The sequence below is a fragment of the Nicotiana tomentosiformis genome, chromosome 7, assembly GCF_000390325.3.
Source record: "Nicotiana tomentosiformis chromosome 7, ASM39032v3, whole genome shotgun sequence".
In the NCBI taxonomy this organism is placed as follows: Eukaryota; Viridiplantae; Streptophyta; class Magnoliopsida; order Solanales; family Solanaceae; genus Nicotiana; species Nicotiana tomentosiformis.
This window is the reverse complement of record NC_090818.1, coordinates 7,566,414-7,584,247: the sequence shown is the minus strand read 5'-3', so window position 1 is coordinate 7,584,247 and position 17,834 is coordinate 7,566,414. Positions and strand designations below refer to the sequence as shown.

The following is a 17,834-nucleotide window of genomic DNA, read 5'->3' as shown; positions in this document are numbered from 1 at the left end:
TGGTATGTATATTTTGGTGGTTTGTCAGTTGTAGTAGTTATGACGGCCTTGTCGACCCAACTTTATATTGATGTTTAGTCAACGCTAGTTTCCATTCAGTTTTATATTTTGCTTCGCAAATTATCTTGCAAGGTGGCCTCATGGCCAAATTATGACATTATATGTTCAGATTTCCTTAGTTGCAATTTGGTACACCGGGTTAGTTGAGGCACCGGGTGCCAGTCTCGCTCCCAGGTCGGGGCGTGACATGGTGATTACCATAGTAAACAGTCGCTCTAACATCTTGACCAACAATATTGAATTGAAATTTAGGGTCTAACATAGGTGCCCTTATTCGCATCCTTTAGTAAAATTCTTTATAAGTCAGGACACCATCCTGACAATACCAGCTGACATCATCACCTTATTTTCTTCCATGATTTCTCAGTATTCGACTGATAATCCTTATTCACCAAAGTCATATGTGTTGACTGTATCAGTCCCAATCTATTCTCAACTTATCCTTCCATTTTGAACAAATCTGACACTTCCTGGCTATTAGCCTAAACATCTTGTATTATAACTTGAACCTTGAGCTTTATTCTCATCACTTCAATATCTTCCTCATCAGGTAATCAATACGATCGAGAATTCGTACTCTCACCTCAGGCACAAACGCACGATATAGAGTATGAAAAAAGTGAAACTCCCTAGATGTCATTGTAGCCTGCCTGATATAAGTGTGGCCGGCAACACACCGATATGAGGGACTCTACTTGACACAGCTCCATAGATTTCCTAGGACTCGACTTAGAACCTAGTGCTGTGATACCAACTTTGTCACGACCCAAATTCACGTGACCGACACCCGGCATACTACCCGACCCGAGTGAACCAACCCATATGTCAAGACCAAGTATAATTACGGAAGCCAATTGAGAATCTTGTACATTTTCAAATCAAGTCATAACATATTTTTCATTTCCAAAATCATACATGAAACCTTTTATAAAAATGATATAATCAAATTAAATGATTATTCCTTTATGCATGACGTCCACAAATCCTATTTTTATAATTCCACAACTATCTATGGGGCCTCTATACCAAAGAATAGAACCAACACTTGGAGTAATTTCAATAAAATAAAATAAGAAATAACACGATAGCTACCACGAAATAAAAATGGTGCTTCATAATACCTCGGAAAGAGAGTCATCCTAGCCCTGACCGCATGCCACGTATCATATATCATTCTGAAATATGTAAAGTAAGCGGGACCCTGGAGGGGGGCCCTAAAGGGCTGAGTACACCATGACGATACTCAATAAGTGTCATATACTTTCTCTAACTTAAGTTCTTGGGACAAACTTTATAAAAATAATGCATCAATATTTGATATAAAACGAAAAGAAATTTTATCAATTCATGATCCTTGTCATTTTAAATGAAAGACAAGTAAAACATAACCCACAATATATACTTTTAAAACATTTATATCAACCCAAGATTTTGCAAGTGTTGATTATGAAAGACGATGAATAGTAACTTGGTGGCATTGGACAATCGATGTAGTATCAATAATGATTTCGAATGGGTATTAAAATATAAGAATGAAGTTGAATTGTCTAGCTTGTAAATCTATTTGGCGATTTGAGTTGTTGGAGGCTTGTAGCCAACTTATGAGTCATGTATGGATATTGATCAATATCTTAGGTCATACTTTGATGTAATTAGGATATCTAATTGTAGATATCGACTTGTTAGTGATGTTGAACATTTTAATCAACATTGGAATGATGGAGGAGGATTGAATACTTGTGAATGTTAATAAAGCGAAAACGAGGTAAGTTGATTAAAACTTACTCTTCTTGAGAGACTTTACTTTTTTTCGGAACAAACAAGCCTGTTATAGAGAGGGTTTAACTGTACCAATAAAAATCTCATGTTCAAAAATCTCTCGCCAACATCCCTATATAACAAACTTCGCTATAAAAGCCAAGCTTTTTCGGAACTAATTTTTATGCTATGTTATAATATATGTTCTCTATAACAGCATTTCGTTATAACATCCAAAAATATTCGAAGCAAATAAGCCTGAGCTCCAGCACAAACATATATTGTGCTACGTTATAATATATGTTCTCACGTTCAAAAATCTCTCGCCAAGAGGATTTCCTATTACTCCATTATTCATGTGTAATTTCTACACTTTGAATACAATGCACATCTTATATACGTGCACACATACTATTTCAATTAGGATATCCAAAAACTAAAAACTCTAGAATTAAAATAAATAAATATTATAAGCTATTAAGCTCAATAATTAGACTGAGCAACACCAGTGCAAACTGGTGGATTAATATCTAATTCTTAATCAAAACTATATAAAAACAATTTGCTAAAAATTGCACAAAAATTGGGAACTAATTAAAAAAAGCTCAAGAAGACTGAGCTCCAGCACAAATTGGTGGATTCTGTTTCCCTACTAACTTTGGCTTCACATTTTCACAACTAGATTTGGCTGGTCCTTCTTTTCCATTATAGGTAATGTCTATATCTCCAACCTCCACTCCATCACATGGTGCACCTTTACTGCACAGTAAAAGCACTGCATCTTGTGTTCTTGATGTTCCCCTTATGTTTTTTATGCTCACTTTGCTTATCTTTACTTTTGATGGCAACTGCAAAATTCACAAAATAAATATATGAACCATAATATAACAAAATCAAATCTAGAACTTATTCTCAAGGAGTTTAACTCTTATACGCTGATAGTAGTAGCAAAGTTAGAAATTTCGTTATAGGTATTCAAGATTCAATATATATGTATAGGCGTAGTATATTTAACCTATATGTACAGTGTAATTTTCCGGCGAAGGGTGTTTAGCTGACCGTACTTCGCTATGTTTAACTTATATACTCAATATAGTTTCGCGAATGATGTTCAACTAACCACCCTTCGCCATATGTTACAAACGAAGGTGATTAACTCACGACCCTATTCGCAATATTTAACTTATATACATAGTATAATTTTCTGCGCGCTGAGGGGTTATCGGAAACGGTCTCTCTACTCCCTCGGGTAGAGGCAAGGTCTGCGTACACACTACCCTCCCCAGACCCCACTTGTAGGATTTTACTGGGTTGTTGTATACATGGTATAATTTTCTGGCAAAGGGTCGGTTACCTGACATAAATTTTATAGTATAATATATCAGATCGTCACTTAAAAAGATAAGTACAAGTAACTGCATAAAGTAGAAGTAACTGCATAAAGTTTTGTTCTTACATCTTTGTTGCATTGATTGTAAGGGCAATAGACTTGATCAATGACAATAGGGTTGCTAACATTTTGCACAATGATATCTTCATAGTGCAAATCTGTGACAACACCTTGATGTGAAGCTGGCCATGTCTTTACTCTAACACCATTATCAGTATTAATAAATGTGCAATTTTTTACATAAACTCCAACCACTGGCTTTTCACCTGGAGTTTTCCCAAGGCTTCCAACACTAATACCATGGCCAGGACCACAAGTAACTCTAGTGATATGAAGCTGTTCCAATTCATCTCCTACAGAAATACAGTCATCTCCTGTACCGATTACACAATCTGTGATGTTCACGTTGCTCGATCGCGCGACGTGAATGCCATCTGTGTTGATGCTTTCTTGTGGAGCTGTGATGTTTACTCTGATGAATGTCAAGTTCTTGCAACCATTCACGTTGATATGGAATAGTTTGCTGTCTTGTGAAGTTATGTCTTGGATTGTGGAATTTGTAAGGAAGTTGAAGCTCAAATTCTGTACCAGAGTAAAGATAATGAGCACAAAATTTGGAAAAGCTTATGTTGTATGCAGTACAAAAAATAATTACATATATTATATCACTTACAAGGTAATTATAGGAGAAATTCTATAGTAAAACATTTATTGATAAAAACGGTAATGTACTTACTAGCACATGTTAAACTACGAATGTACAGTCAAACCTCTCTATAACAACCTCGTTTGTTCCGAATATTTTTGGATGTTATAGCGAAGTGATGTTATAGAGAACATATATTATAACATAACATAAAAATTGGTTCCGAAAAAGCTTGACTTTTATAGTGAAGTGTTGTTATATAGGGATGCTGTTATATAGAGAGGACTGACTGTATATAGCTTAAGTTCTTTTTTGATAATGTGTTACTAGTCAACTTAAAAGAGTGACTTTGATATACTAACTTTGCAAAGTTTTTGTATCGGATCATTTAAAAGATAATCAGAATTACTTATGATAGATGGAATGAGTAACTTGAAAACAAAGGCAAGTAATTTTGTATAACAAGTTAAATTGCACTGATAGTGTACAAATATCTAATACAGTGAGACCTCTCTATAACAGTCATCCCCTATAATAACAATTCCCTAAAACAACCAAGTTTTCTTTGGACCTTTTCTTTATGTTATACTATGATATATGTTCTGTATAACATCACTTCGCTACAAAAAAAATAAAAAATGGGAACAAACGAGGCTGTTAGGTGCAAAGAACCAACCAGATTGACCTAGTGAATAAATCGGAAATACAAAAAGAAAAACAACATTGGACCAGAGAATGCGATTGCATTATAAGGTCTCAATTGAACAGATCGAGCAAGCTCAAATTGACGTAACATGAAACCTATCAGGCCAAAAGCTCCATAGAGAGCAACAAAAGTCCACAGATCCCTCGCCCCTGTTGACACCATCGAGTAAAATCTACTCGTGCTTCAGGACCCATAGTAACAACAATGAATGTGCTAAACTATTAGCAGGAGTAGAAAACTGTGGCAGTTAAAAAGTTGCGGCCTATATACCGCCGGTGTATATAAGTTAAATCCGCATTAAAAACATTGATCAACACAAGATATAGTGGAATATACATGTCATAACTTACATTGGGAAGATTGCTGCAACTTTTGGAATCCTTGCAATTATTTTGACCCCAAGCTTGTTTACCTTGGCCATCAAAAACACCACCACCAGAAAGTGTGAAACGATCAATATAATTAACAGTTAACCATTCAATATCTGCACTGAGTTGTTTAGGATCTGAAGGAGCTTTCAAAATGGCTTGAACTTGTAGCTCAACTGGTGCTTTGCATGGCCCTTGTAGTTTTACTTGATTCATTTGATATGTACCTTTTGGTATCACTATTGTACTTGGGCTTGTTGCTGCACATGCCTCTTTAAAAGCATCTAACACAGCCTATAAATTATAATTTCTGTTATAGGCAAATCTAGAAAGGATTCAACGTGAAAATAGCACGGGCTAGCCAGTTTTCGGACTTGGTAATCGAAAAATAGCCAGCGTTTGTAAAATCATTGAAAAATAGCTACTATTTTAATTGAAACACGGAAAGTTTATTATGGAGCTCCTGCGTTTAAATTTCCAGCACATTATGTTGGAACTCCACCACATTATGCTGGAATCTCGTACGTAATGTTGAAATTTTTTCGAATTTTTAAGAGTGTTTTTGTTCTACGTGAAAAAGTAGCTAAATTTCGATTACTTTCGAAACGGTGACTATTTTTTAATTATCAGTTGTAAATCGGACTATTTCTGATTTCTTTTTCCGGATTCAACCGAACTCACTACTTTCAGCTCGAAATGCTATACATATGCAAAAATATTTCAAAGCATAAATATATATTAGATCACATTCATTCTTAACAGATTGACTTTAAATCTTGAATTTGTCTCAAGTAAAAAAATAAATCAATTATATGGTAAAAATGCATGATTTACCTTACTGATATCTCCATTAGTTGTTGCGCCATATTTGGTAACATCAAAGACTCCGGGCGAAGCTGTTGGTTGAGCGTCTCCAATTCGTGCAAAAAATAACAATAAAAATGCAAACGATGTAAATTTTAATTCCATTTTTTTTCTTGTCTTTTTCTTTTGTATTGTATTTTATTGCGTTATTGTGTATTTTTCTTTTTTGGCGTTTGAAATGGTAAGTGAAGGTTGAAGCTCTTTTATAGTATGATCAAGATGAACTGAGACCATCAAATTTCTACCAACATGGTAGAAATTTAGTGGTTCATTTGAATTAGTCTTCTATGGAACAGATATTCTCCAACAAAGGAGGATGATTAATTAGGGAAATTAAGATCCAAGAAATTTAATTAGATTGTGTTGAAAATTTCAAAACCATCTACCCAAAGAGCCAAGTTAGAAGCTCTTGCTCTTCTAAAATCTAATCCTAGTGAATGACTTTAATTTTCATTATTTATCGATCATTTTGGAAGGAGAGTCTTGTCGTAACTAATAAAATTGTTGTCATGTGACCAGGAGGTCACGGATTCAAGCCGTGGAAACAGCCTCTTGCAGAAATGCAGGGTAAGGCTATATACAATAGATTCTTGTGGTCCAGTCCTTCCCAGGATCACGCGCATAGCTGTAGCTTAGTACACCGGTCTGTCCTTTTTTTTTTTTTTTTGGAACCAGAAACTTAGGAGAAGATTGCAGAAAACAAAGATTTTAGTAGTTTAACTTTGTAGCTTAGGGAAATAATTACTAGCCAGCAAAACTAAGATCCTACAAGTTGTCAATTCTCTTCAAATTATTATAGCCTCAGTGGAACAAAGATAATTTAATAGTTTAAGTACTTCTTCATGTTATACTTTCTCAACTGTGCCTTATTAATTTTAATAAAATTTAGTCTAATTCTAATAATGTTTGAAGTGTACTACGAGTTAACCATTACTATCATTTGTGACCTTCCAATTCCTAGTTTGTACCTCATTCTTATCAAAGGATAGCACTAGGGGTTTACATAGGTCGGGTTTGTTCGGATTTTTCAATTATCAAACCAAATCAATGGTGTCGGATTTTTAAATTTATAAACCAAACCAAACCAACAAAGCCAGGTTTTTCAATCTCGGTTTTTCTCGGATTTTTCGGGGGGGTTTTCGGTAAAGTTTCATAACATAAAATATGTAACTTGTGCTCCAAATATTTCTTAAATCCTAGTAAATACAACTATATAATGTGTTTTCCAAGAAACTAACACAATAATATGAGATAAGTCATATCATTATACTAAAATATTCAATAACAAAGATAAAATAATAAAATTACATAAAACAAATATTACTAATTAATAAGTCATAATGAAAATTAACGTAATCTAAAAATACTATATAGGTCATGCTAAAATAAGTATAGCTAATAAGTACTAATATTAGTTACATAACTAAGCACTAAAGAAAAATATAAACTAAGTTATGCATTTTCATTATAAACCAATGTAAAACTAAAATAATTATCCAACACTATCGTCATTCCTCGTATTGAATTGAATTTGTTTTGTTAGCATTAGTATTGATTTGAACTTTGTTTGAGTTACTACATTTATGTGCTATAAAATTTATTTACCATTCTTGATTTATGTGCTATAAAATTTATTTACCATTCAAGAATGTTAAGTCTAAACTTGAAATAATACGTTAAAAGATAAAACTGTGAAAAAGTTTAAGAAATATTTATAAATTACATTACAATAAATATTTATATGTATAAAATATTTTTAAAAATTATATAAATATACTATCGGGTTGATTTAGTATCGGTTTGACTTTTTTTAGTTAAAACCAAACCAAACCAATTATGGTCGGGTTTTATTTTTCAGTACCAAACCACATCGGATTTTTTTTTTCGGTATGACTCGGATTATCGGTTTGGTGCGATTTATCGGTTTTCTTTGTACACCCCTAGATAACACCTTGTTTTAATTTAATCTTGTCATTGCTTGTATAATAGTGGTCTTGGGGGCACCTTTTTTTTTCCTGTCATTATATCTAGTAAAAGGGCAGCCAAGTGCACCGTGACTCTTTAGATGATATCGAAGCGGAGTCCTCGGGGCGACTTTCTTGATCGCCTCATTCTTCAACCATGGGTTAAGATGTGGCTAAAGTCTCTCCGATGGTAGCTCTGTCGGGTCATTTGACCTTCTCAGTTCCACTCGGGCATACTCTTTCATAGGCTCGATTAGAAAAAAGGACCTTATCTGTATCTGTCTCTCTTACTCGAACTAGCCACCCCTTGGGAACCGTCTCCCCTTTTACCCTGCAATGAAGGGCGGATGGCTTAGCCTTGCCTTTAGAAATAAGAAATAGAAATTTTTTACCCCTGATAGTGATGGATATGGATGACGAAAGCCCCCCAGCGAAAGCCGAAGCACAGGTTCGCAGACCTCTCTGAATCCCAAGAAGGGAATTTACGGTCAACGATATCTCACTCAAAGAGCATTCAGCTCGGCTAGTGGGATTTTGTGTTCGAACCTCGAATCCGGACCTGTTCGACAAGACCACATCCATCAAATGTGCTCGTAGGTTGACTCACATATGCATCCCGACTAAGGTCTCACAAACTTGCACTTCCCTTATGCATCCAACCGCTTCACTAATGTGAATAGGTTATACATAAGGGTAGGTTTGCATATCTTAAATCATGCTTTTCATAAGTTCGGTACGCTAGAGGGTGACGAAGGAACACTAGTTCTATTGGATCTAAGCCCGCATTCTTCCTAGCAACCGAGTCTTAGCCCGAAGAGCACTTCCCTGGCGGAGAGTTTGAAAGAATGGAACTCCAGCACACTGATTGAGCTAGCTACAGATCGTGAACTCTTTCAGACCCTTAGTTTCACTTGGTTGGGGCAGAGTTTCAGCCTGCCTTCCACCGAATATAAAAAACCTTAGAGTTTTCTAACCTGCTGACATCGCTTTCTCTCAGCCACTAGTGGCTTATGTAGTGGTCAGCATTCCTACGTGCTCCCCCTTACTCCCCTACTTAAGAATCCAAAGGTCACCTTTGGATGTTGTCGTGCCGCTTATTTCGAATAGCGAGAAAGTAAAATAATGGGGAATATAATAGAGCGGACCCTCATAGGAAATTGCCTATGAGATCGCATTTCATCGGTTTTTAAGATTGGATAGTATTCCGTATCCATGTAGGGTCCGAGGAAAGACGCACTCCAAGGATTGCGTTCACAGCTTGAACCCGTGACCTATCGGTCACACGGAAATAATTTTACCATTTTAAACTTGTACACTACACTATGTTGTGTTTGTATTACCCCTATTATATTGGGAAAATAACACTGTATAACTGCTCTCAAAATAATAGTCGAAAAAATGTATATTTATTTTTTGTATATATGTACATTATGTATGTTATATACAAATTTTATATATTTTTTCGGCTACGAAATGTAAATAGTTTCTGGCGTGGGCTAAGAGTGAAAAAAAAACCATTTCTTTTTGGGTGTCTATTACTAGGGGTGTACAAAGAAAACCTATAAAGCGCACCAACCCGATAATTCGAGTCAAATCGAGAGAAAAAAAATCCATTGTGATTTGGTTTGGTTTGTTTTTTACAAAAAAAATCAAACCTAAAACCAAACCAACTCGATATTACATTTATACAATTTAAAAAAATATTTTATGCATATAAATATTTATTGTAATATAATTTATAAGTATTTCTTAAACTTGTTCATAGTTTTATCTTTAAAAGTATTATTTAAAATTTGGACTTAACATTCTTGAATGGTCCAATAAATTTTATAGCCCATAAAAGTAGTAAGTCAAATAAAGTTAAAATCAATACTAATGCTAATAAAGGAAATTCAATTCAACACTAGGAATGACAATAGTGTTGGATATCTATTATTTCTATGCTTAATTGTGTAATTAATAGTACTTATTACAACAACAACCTAGTATAATTCCACTAGTGGGGTCTGTGGAGGGTAGTGTGTACGCATACCATATCCTTACCCTAGGGTAGAGTGGTTGTTTCCGATAGACCCTCGGCTCTCTCCCTCCAAGAACTTCCCACCTTGCTCTTGGGGTGATTCGAACTCACAACCTCTTGGTTAGAAGTAGAGGGTGCTTACCACTAGAGCAACCCACTCTTGTCCATGATATAATGAACAAACAATATGAAAAATAAACTTGCAATATTACAAAGAAAAAGTAGGGTACAAGGTTGAATTATTATATAAAAGGTAGGATAAAAGATAAAATATAATTATTTAATAATAAAGAAGGATAAGATGAGAGAAAAGAACAAGGTAACGATGCAACCACACCAAATCGTTCGTTACATAAAGTGACACTTTTCATCGTTACATAACGACGGATTTAATGATACGATACAATAAAATTTTGAACAATCAAAATAAATATTGTATTTAAAGGAACAATACGATACAATACAATAGGTAATAACCATTCAAACAAGAATCGTCAGTATTTTAATCATAGCGTATTTTCCCAACCTGTTTTGATTTTTTTTTTGAGCCTACAGTCTATTGGAAACAAACTCTCTACCTCACACAAAGTATGGGTAAGATCTACATATACTTTATCCTCTTGGGACCTCCACTTGTAGGATCACACTCGGTTTGATGTTATGTTGTAAACATTAAAAGGAAAAAATAGTTTGAAAGATAAAAAGGCAACTTTTTTTTTTGTTTGCAAAAACAACACAAATAATCACTGCTACGTACACTAATAATAAAAATGCAAATGCAGGTCGTAATTTAAATATCATATACAGTCACACCTCTCTATAACAACATCCCTATATAACAAACTTCGCTATAAAAGCCAAGCTTTTTCGTAACTAATTTTTATGCTATGTTATAATATATGTTCTCTATAACAGCATTTCGTTATAACATCCAAAAATATTCGAAGCAAATAAGCCTGAGCTCCAGCACAAACATATATTGTGCTACGTTATAATATATGTTCTCACGTTCAAAAATCTCTCGCCAAGAGGATTTCCTATTACTCCATTATTCATGTGTAATTTCTACACTTTGAATACAATGCACATCTTATATACGTGCACACATACTATTTCAATTAGGATATCCAAAAACTAAAAACTCTAGAATTAAAATAAATAAATATTATAAGCTATTAAGCTCAATAATTAGACTGAGCAACACCAGTGCAAACTGGTGGATTAATATCTAATTCTTAATCAAAACTATATAAAAACAATTTGCTAAAAATTGCACAAAAATTGGGAACTAATTAAAAAAAGCTCAAGAAGACTGAGCTCCAGCACAAATTGGTGGATTCTGTTTCCCTACTAACTTTGGCTTCACATTTTCACAACTAGATTTGGCTGGTCCTTCTTTTCCATTATAGGTAATGTCTATATCTCCAACCTCCACTCCATCACATGGTGCACCTTTACTGCACAGTAAAAGCACTGCATCTTGTGTTCTTGATGTTCCCCTTATGTTTTTTATGCTCACTTTGCTTATCTTTACTTTTGATGGCAACTGCAAAATTCACAAAATAAATATATGAACCATAATATAACAAAATCAAATCTAGAACTTATTCTCAAGGAGTTTAACTCTTATACGCTGATAGTAGTAGCAAAGTTAGAAATTTCGTTATAGGTATTCAAGATTCAATATATATGTATAGGCGTAGTATATTTAACCTATATGTACAGTGTAATTTTCCGGCGAAGGGTGTTTAGCTGACCGTACTTCGCTATGTTTAACTTATATACTCAATATAGTTTCGCGAATGATGTTCAACTAACCACCCTTCGCCATATGTTACAAACGAAGGTGATTAACTCACGACCCTATTCGCAATATTTAACTTATATACATAGTATAATTTTCTGCGCGCTGAGGGGTTATCGGAAACGGTCTCTCTACTCCCTCGGGTAGAGGCAAGGTCTGCGTACACACTACCCTCCCCAGACCCCACTTGTAGGATTTTACTGGGTTGTTGTATACATGGTATAATTTTCTGGCAAAGGGTCGGTTACCTGACATAAATTTTATAGTATAATATATCAGATCGTCACTTAAAAAGATAAGTACAAGTAACTGCATAAAGTAGAAGTAACTGCATAAAGTTTTGTTCTTACATCTTTGTTGCATTGATTGTAAGGGCAATAGACTTGATCAATGACAATAGGGTTGCTAACATTTTGCACAATGATATCTTCATAGTGCAAATCTGTGACAACACCTTGATGTGAAGCTGGCCATGTCTTTACTCTAACACCATTATCAGTATTAATAAATGTGCAATTTTTTACATAAACTCCAACCACTGGCTTTTCACCTGGAGTTTTCCCAAGGCTTCCAACACTAATACCATGGCCAGGACCACAAGTAACTCTAGTGATATGAAGCTGTTCCAATTCATCTCCTACAGAAATACAGTCATCTCCTGTACCGATTACACAATCTGTGATGTTCACGTTGCTCGATCGCGCGACGTGAATGCCATCTGTGTTGATGCTTTCTTGTGGAGCTGTGATGTTTACTCTGATGAATGTCAAGTTCTTGCAACCATTCACGTTGATATGGAATAGTTTGCTGTCTTGTGAAGTTATGTCTTGGATTGTGGAATTTGTAAGGAAGTTGAAGCTCAAATTCTGTACCAGAGTAAAGATAATGAGCACAAAATTTGGAAAAGCTTATGTTGTATGCAGTACAAAAAATAATTACATATATTATATCACTTACAAGGTAATTATAGGAGAAATTCTATAGTAAAACATTTATTGATAAAAACGGTAATGTACTTACTAGCACATGTTAAACTACGAATGTACAGTCAAACCTCTCTATAACAACCTCGTTTGTTCCGAATATTTTTGGATGTTATAGCGAAGTGATGTTATAGAGAACATATATTATAACATAACATAAAAATTGGTTCCGAAAAAGCTTGACTTTTATAGTGAAGTGTTGTTATATAGGGATGCTGTTATATAGAGAGGACTGACTGTATATAGCTTAAGTTCTTTTTTGATAATGTGTTACTAGTCAACTTAAAAGAGTGACTTTGATATACTAACTTTGCAAAGTTTTTGTATCGGATCATTTAAAAGATAATCAGAATTACTTATGATAGATGGAATGAGTAACTTGAAAACAAAGGCAAGTAATTTTGTATAACAAGTTAAATTGCACTGATAGTGTACAAATATCTAATACAGTGAGACCTCTCTATAACAGTCATCCCCTATAATAACAATTCCCTAAAACAACCAAGTTTTCTTTGGACCTTTTCTTTATGTTATACTATGATATATGTTCTGTATAACATCACTTCGCTACAAAAAAAATAAAAAATGGGAACAAACGAGGCTGTTAGGTGCAAAGAACCAACCAGATTGACCTAGTGAATAAATCGGAAATACAAAAAGAAAAACAACATTGGACCAGAGAATGCGATTGCATTATAAGGTCTCAATTGAACAGATCGAGCAAGCTCAAATTGACGTAACATGAAACCTATCAGGCCAAAAGCTCCATAGAGAGCAACAAAAGTCCACAGATCCCTCGCCCCTGTTGACACCATCGAGTAAAATCTACTCGTGCTTCAGGACCCATAGTAACAACAATGAATGTGCTAAACTATTAGCAGGAGTAGAAAACTGTGGCAGTTAAAAAGTTGCGGCCTATATACCGCCGGTGTATATAAGTTAAATCCGCATTAAAAACATTGATCAACACAAGATATAGTGGAATATACATGTCATAACTTACATTGGGAAGATTGCTGCAACTTTTGGAATCCTTGCAATTATTTTGACCCCAAGCTTGTTTACCTTGGCCATCAAAAACACCACCACCAGAAAGTGTGAAACGATCAATATAATTAACAGTTAACCATTCAATATCTGCACTGAGTTGTTTAGGATCTGAAGGAGCTTTCAAAATGGCTTGAACTTGTAGCTCAACTGGTGCTTTGCATGGCCCTTGTAGTTTTACTTGATTCATTTGATATGTACCTTTTGGTATCACTATTGTACTTGGGCTTGTTGCTGCACATGCCTCTTTAAAAGCATCTAACACAGCCTATAAATTATAATTTCTGTTATAGGCAAATCTAGAAAGGATTCAACGTGAAAATAGCACGGGCTAGCCAGTTTTCGGACTGGTAATCGAAAAATAGCCAGCGTTTGTAAAATCATTGAAAAATAGCTACTATTTTAATTGAAACACGGAAAGTTTATTATGGAGCTCCTGCGTTTAAATTTCCAGCACATTATGTTGGAACTCCACCACATTATGCTGGAATCTCGTACGTAATGTTGAAATTTTTTCGAATTTTTAAGAGTGTTTTTGTTCTACGTGAAAAAGTAGCTAAATTTCGATTACTTTCGAAACGGTGACTATTTTTTAATTATCAGTTGTAAATCGGACTATTTCTGATTTCTTTTTCCGGATTCAACCGAACTCACTACTTTCAGCTCGAAATGCTATACATATGCAAAAATATTTCAAAGCATAAATATATATTAGATCACATTCATTCTTAACAGATTGACTTTAAATCTTGAATTTGTCTCAAGTAAAAAAATAAATCAATTATATGGTAAAAATGCATGATTTACCTTACTGATATCTCCATTAGTTGTTGCGCCATATTTGGTAACATCAAAGACTCCGGGCGAAGCTGTTGGTTGAGCGTCTCCAATTCGTGCAAAAAATAACAATAAAAATGCAAACGATGTAAATTTTAATTCCATTTTTTTTCTTGTCTTTTTCTTTTGTATTGTATTTTATTGCGTTATTGTGTATTTTTCTTTTTTGGCGTTTGAAATGGTAAGTGAAGGTTGAAGCTCTTTTATAGTATGATCAAGATGAACTGAGACCATCAAATTTCTACCAACATGGTAGAAATTTAGTGGTTCATTTGAATTAGTCTTCTATGGAACAGATATTCTCCAACAAAGGAGGATGATTAATTAGGGAAATTAAGATCCAAGAAATTTAATTAGATTGTGTTGAAAATTTCAAAACCATCTACCCAAAGAGCCAAGTTAGAAGCTCTTGCTCTTCTAAAATCTAATCCTAGTGAATGACTTTAATTTTCATTATTTATCGATCATTTTGGAAGGAGAGTCTTGTCGTAACTAATAAAATTGTTGTCATGTGACAAGGAGGTCACGGATTCAAGCCGTGGAAACAGCCTCTTGCAGAAATGCAGGGTAAGGCTATATACAATAGATTCTTGTGGTCCAGTCCTTCCCAGGATCACGCGCATAGCGGTAGCTTAGTACACCGATCTGTCCTTTTTTTTTTTTTTTGGAACCAGAAACTTAGGAGAAGATTGCAGAAAACAAAGATTTTAGTAGTTTAACTTTGTAGCTTAGGGAAATAATTACTAGCCAGCAAAACTAAGATCCTACAAGTTGTCAATTCTCTTCAAATTATTATAGCCTCAGTGGAACAAAGATAATTTAATAGTTTAAGTACTTCTTCATGTTATACTTTCTCAACTGTGCCTTATTAATTTTAATAAAATTTAGTCTAATTCTAATAATGTTTGAAGTGTACTACGAGTTAACCATTACTATCATTTGTGACCTTCCAATTCCTAGTTTGTACCTCATTCTTATCAAAGGATAGCACTAGGGGTTTACATAGGTCGGGTTGGTTCGGATTTTTCAATTATCAAACCAAATCAATGGTGTCGGATTTTTAAATTTATAAACCAAACCAAACCAACAAAGCCAGGTTTTTCAATCTCGGTTTTTCTCGGATTTTTCGGGGGGGTTTTCGGTAAAGTTTCATAACATAAAATATGTAACTTGTGCTCCAAATATTTCTTAAATCCTAGTAAATACAACTATATAATGTGTTTTCCAAGAAACTAACACAATAATATGAGATAAGTCATATCATTATACTAAAATATTCAATAACAAAGATAAAATAATAAAATTACATAAAACAAATATTACTAATTAATAAGTCATAATGAAAATTAACGTAATCTAAAAATACTATATAGGTCATGCTAAAATAAGTATAGCTAATAAGTACTAATATTAGTTACATAACTAAGCACTAAAGAAAAATATAAACTAAGTTATGCATTTTCATTATAAACCAATGTAAAACTAAAATAATTATCCAACACTATCGTCATTCCTCGTATTGAATTGAATTTGTTTTGTTAGCATTAGTATTGATTTGAACTTTGTTTGAGTTACTACATTTATGTGCTATAAAATTTATTTACCATTCTTGATTTATGTGCTATAAAATTTATTTACCATTCAAGAATGTTAAGTCTAAACTTGAAATAATACGTTAAAAGATAAAACTGTGAAAAAGTTTAAGAAATATTTATAAATTACATTACAATAAATATTTATATGTATAAAATATTTTTAAAAATTATATAAATATACTATCGGGTTGATTTAGTATCGGTTTGACTTTTTTTAGTTAAAATCAAACCAAACCAATTATGGTCGGGTTTTATTTTTCAGTACCAAACCACATCGGATTTTTTTTTCCGGTATGACTCGGATTATCGGTTTGGTGCGATTTATCGGTTTTCTTTGTACACCCCTAGATAACACCTTGTTTTAATTTAATCTTGTCATTGCTTGTATAATAGTAGTCTTGGGGGCACCTTTTTTTTTCCTGTCATTATATCTAGTAAAAGGGCAGCCAAGTGCACCGTGACTCTTTAGATGATATCGAAGCGGAGTCCTCGGGGCGACTTTCTTGATCGCGTGGCTAAAGTCTCTCCGATGGTAGCTCTGTCGGGTCATTTGATCTTCTCAGTTCCACTCGGGCATACTCTTTCATAGGCTCGATTAGAAAAAAGGACCTTATATGTATCTGTCTCACTTACTCGAACTAGCCACCCCTTGGGAACCGTCTCCCCTTTTACCCTGCAATGAAGGGCCGATGGCTTAGCCTTGCCTTTAGAAAGAAGAAATAGAAAAAAATTACCCCCGACAGTGATGGATATGGATGACGAAAGCCTCCCAGCGAAAGCCGAAGCACAGGTTTGCAGACCTCTTTGAATTCCAAGAAGGGGATTTACGGTCAACGCTATCTCACTCAAAGTGCATTCAGCTCGGCTAGTGGACTTTTGTGTTCGAACCTCGAATCTGGACCTGTTCGACAAGACCAGATCCATCAACTGTGCTCGTAGGTTGACTCACATATGCATCCCGACTAAGGTCTCACAAACTTTCACTTTCTTTATGCATCTAACCGCTTTACTAATGTGAATAGGTTATACAGAATGGTAGGTTTGCATATCTTAAATTATGCTTTTCACAAGTTTGGTACGCTAGAGGGTGACGAAGGAACACGAGTTTTATTGGATTTAAGCCCGCATTCTTCCTAGCAACCGAGTCTCAGCCCGAAGAGCACTTCCCTGGCGGAGAGTTTGAACGAACGGAACTCCAGCGCACTGATTGAGCTAGCTACAGATCATGAACTCTTTCAGACCCTTAGTTTCACTTGGTTGGGGTGGAGTTTCAGCCTTCCTTCCACCGAATATAAAACATCTTAGAGTTTCCTAACCTGTTGACATCGCTTTCTCTCAGCCACTAGTGGCTTATATAGTGGTCAGCATTCCTACGTGCTCCTCCTTGCCCCCCTACTTAAGAATCTAAAGGTCACCTTTGGATGTTGTCGTGACGCTTATTTCGAATAGCGAGAAAGTGAAATAATGGGGAATATAATGGAGCGGACCCTCATAGAAAATTGCCTATGAGATCGCATTTCATCGGTTTTTTAAGATTGGATAGTATTCTGTATCCATATAGGGTCCGGAGAAAGACGTACTCCAAGGATTGCGTTCACAGCTTGAACCTGTGACCTATCGGTCACACGGAAATAATTTTATCATTTTAAACTTGTACACTACACTATGTTGTGTTTGTATTACCCCTATTATATTGGAAAAATAACACTGTATAACTGCTCTCAAAATAATAGTCAAAAATATGTATATATTTTTTTGTATATATATACATTATGTATGTTATATACAAATT

General features: G+C 34.6%; 2 protein-coding genes across 2 annotated transcripts; both read right to left on the bottom strand.

Annotated features, from left to right (window-relative positions):
- Window positions 1-2,121: 2,121 nt before the first annotated feature.
- On the bottom strand, window positions 2,122-5,984 carry LOC104105794 (polygalacturonase-like). The gene is made up of 4 exons (XM_009614185.4): window positions 5,763-5,984; window positions 4,911-5,222; window positions 3,275-3,790; window positions 2,122-2,666 (listed from the first exon to the last, which is right to left on the bottom strand). The coding sequence occupies exons 1-4, from the start codon at window positions 5,895-5,897 to the stop codon at window positions 2,424-2,426; spliced, it is 1,206 nt and encodes a 401-aa protein (XP_009612480.1). The 5' UTR covers window positions 5,898-5,984; the 3' UTR covers window positions 2,122-2,423.
- Window positions 5,985-10,777: 4,793 nt separating this feature from the next.
- On the bottom strand, window positions 10,778-14,639 carry LOC138896412 (polygalacturonase-like). The gene is made up of 4 exons (XM_070181272.1): window positions 14,418-14,639; window positions 13,567-13,878; window positions 11,931-12,446; window positions 10,778-11,322 (listed from the first exon to the last, which is right to left on the bottom strand). The coding sequence occupies exons 1-4, from the start codon at window positions 14,550-14,552 to the stop codon at window positions 11,080-11,082; spliced, it is 1,206 nt and encodes a 401-aa protein (XP_070037373.1). The 5' UTR covers window positions 14,553-14,639; the 3' UTR covers window positions 10,778-11,079.
- Between the last annotated feature and the right edge of the window lie 3,195 nt (window positions 14,640-17,834).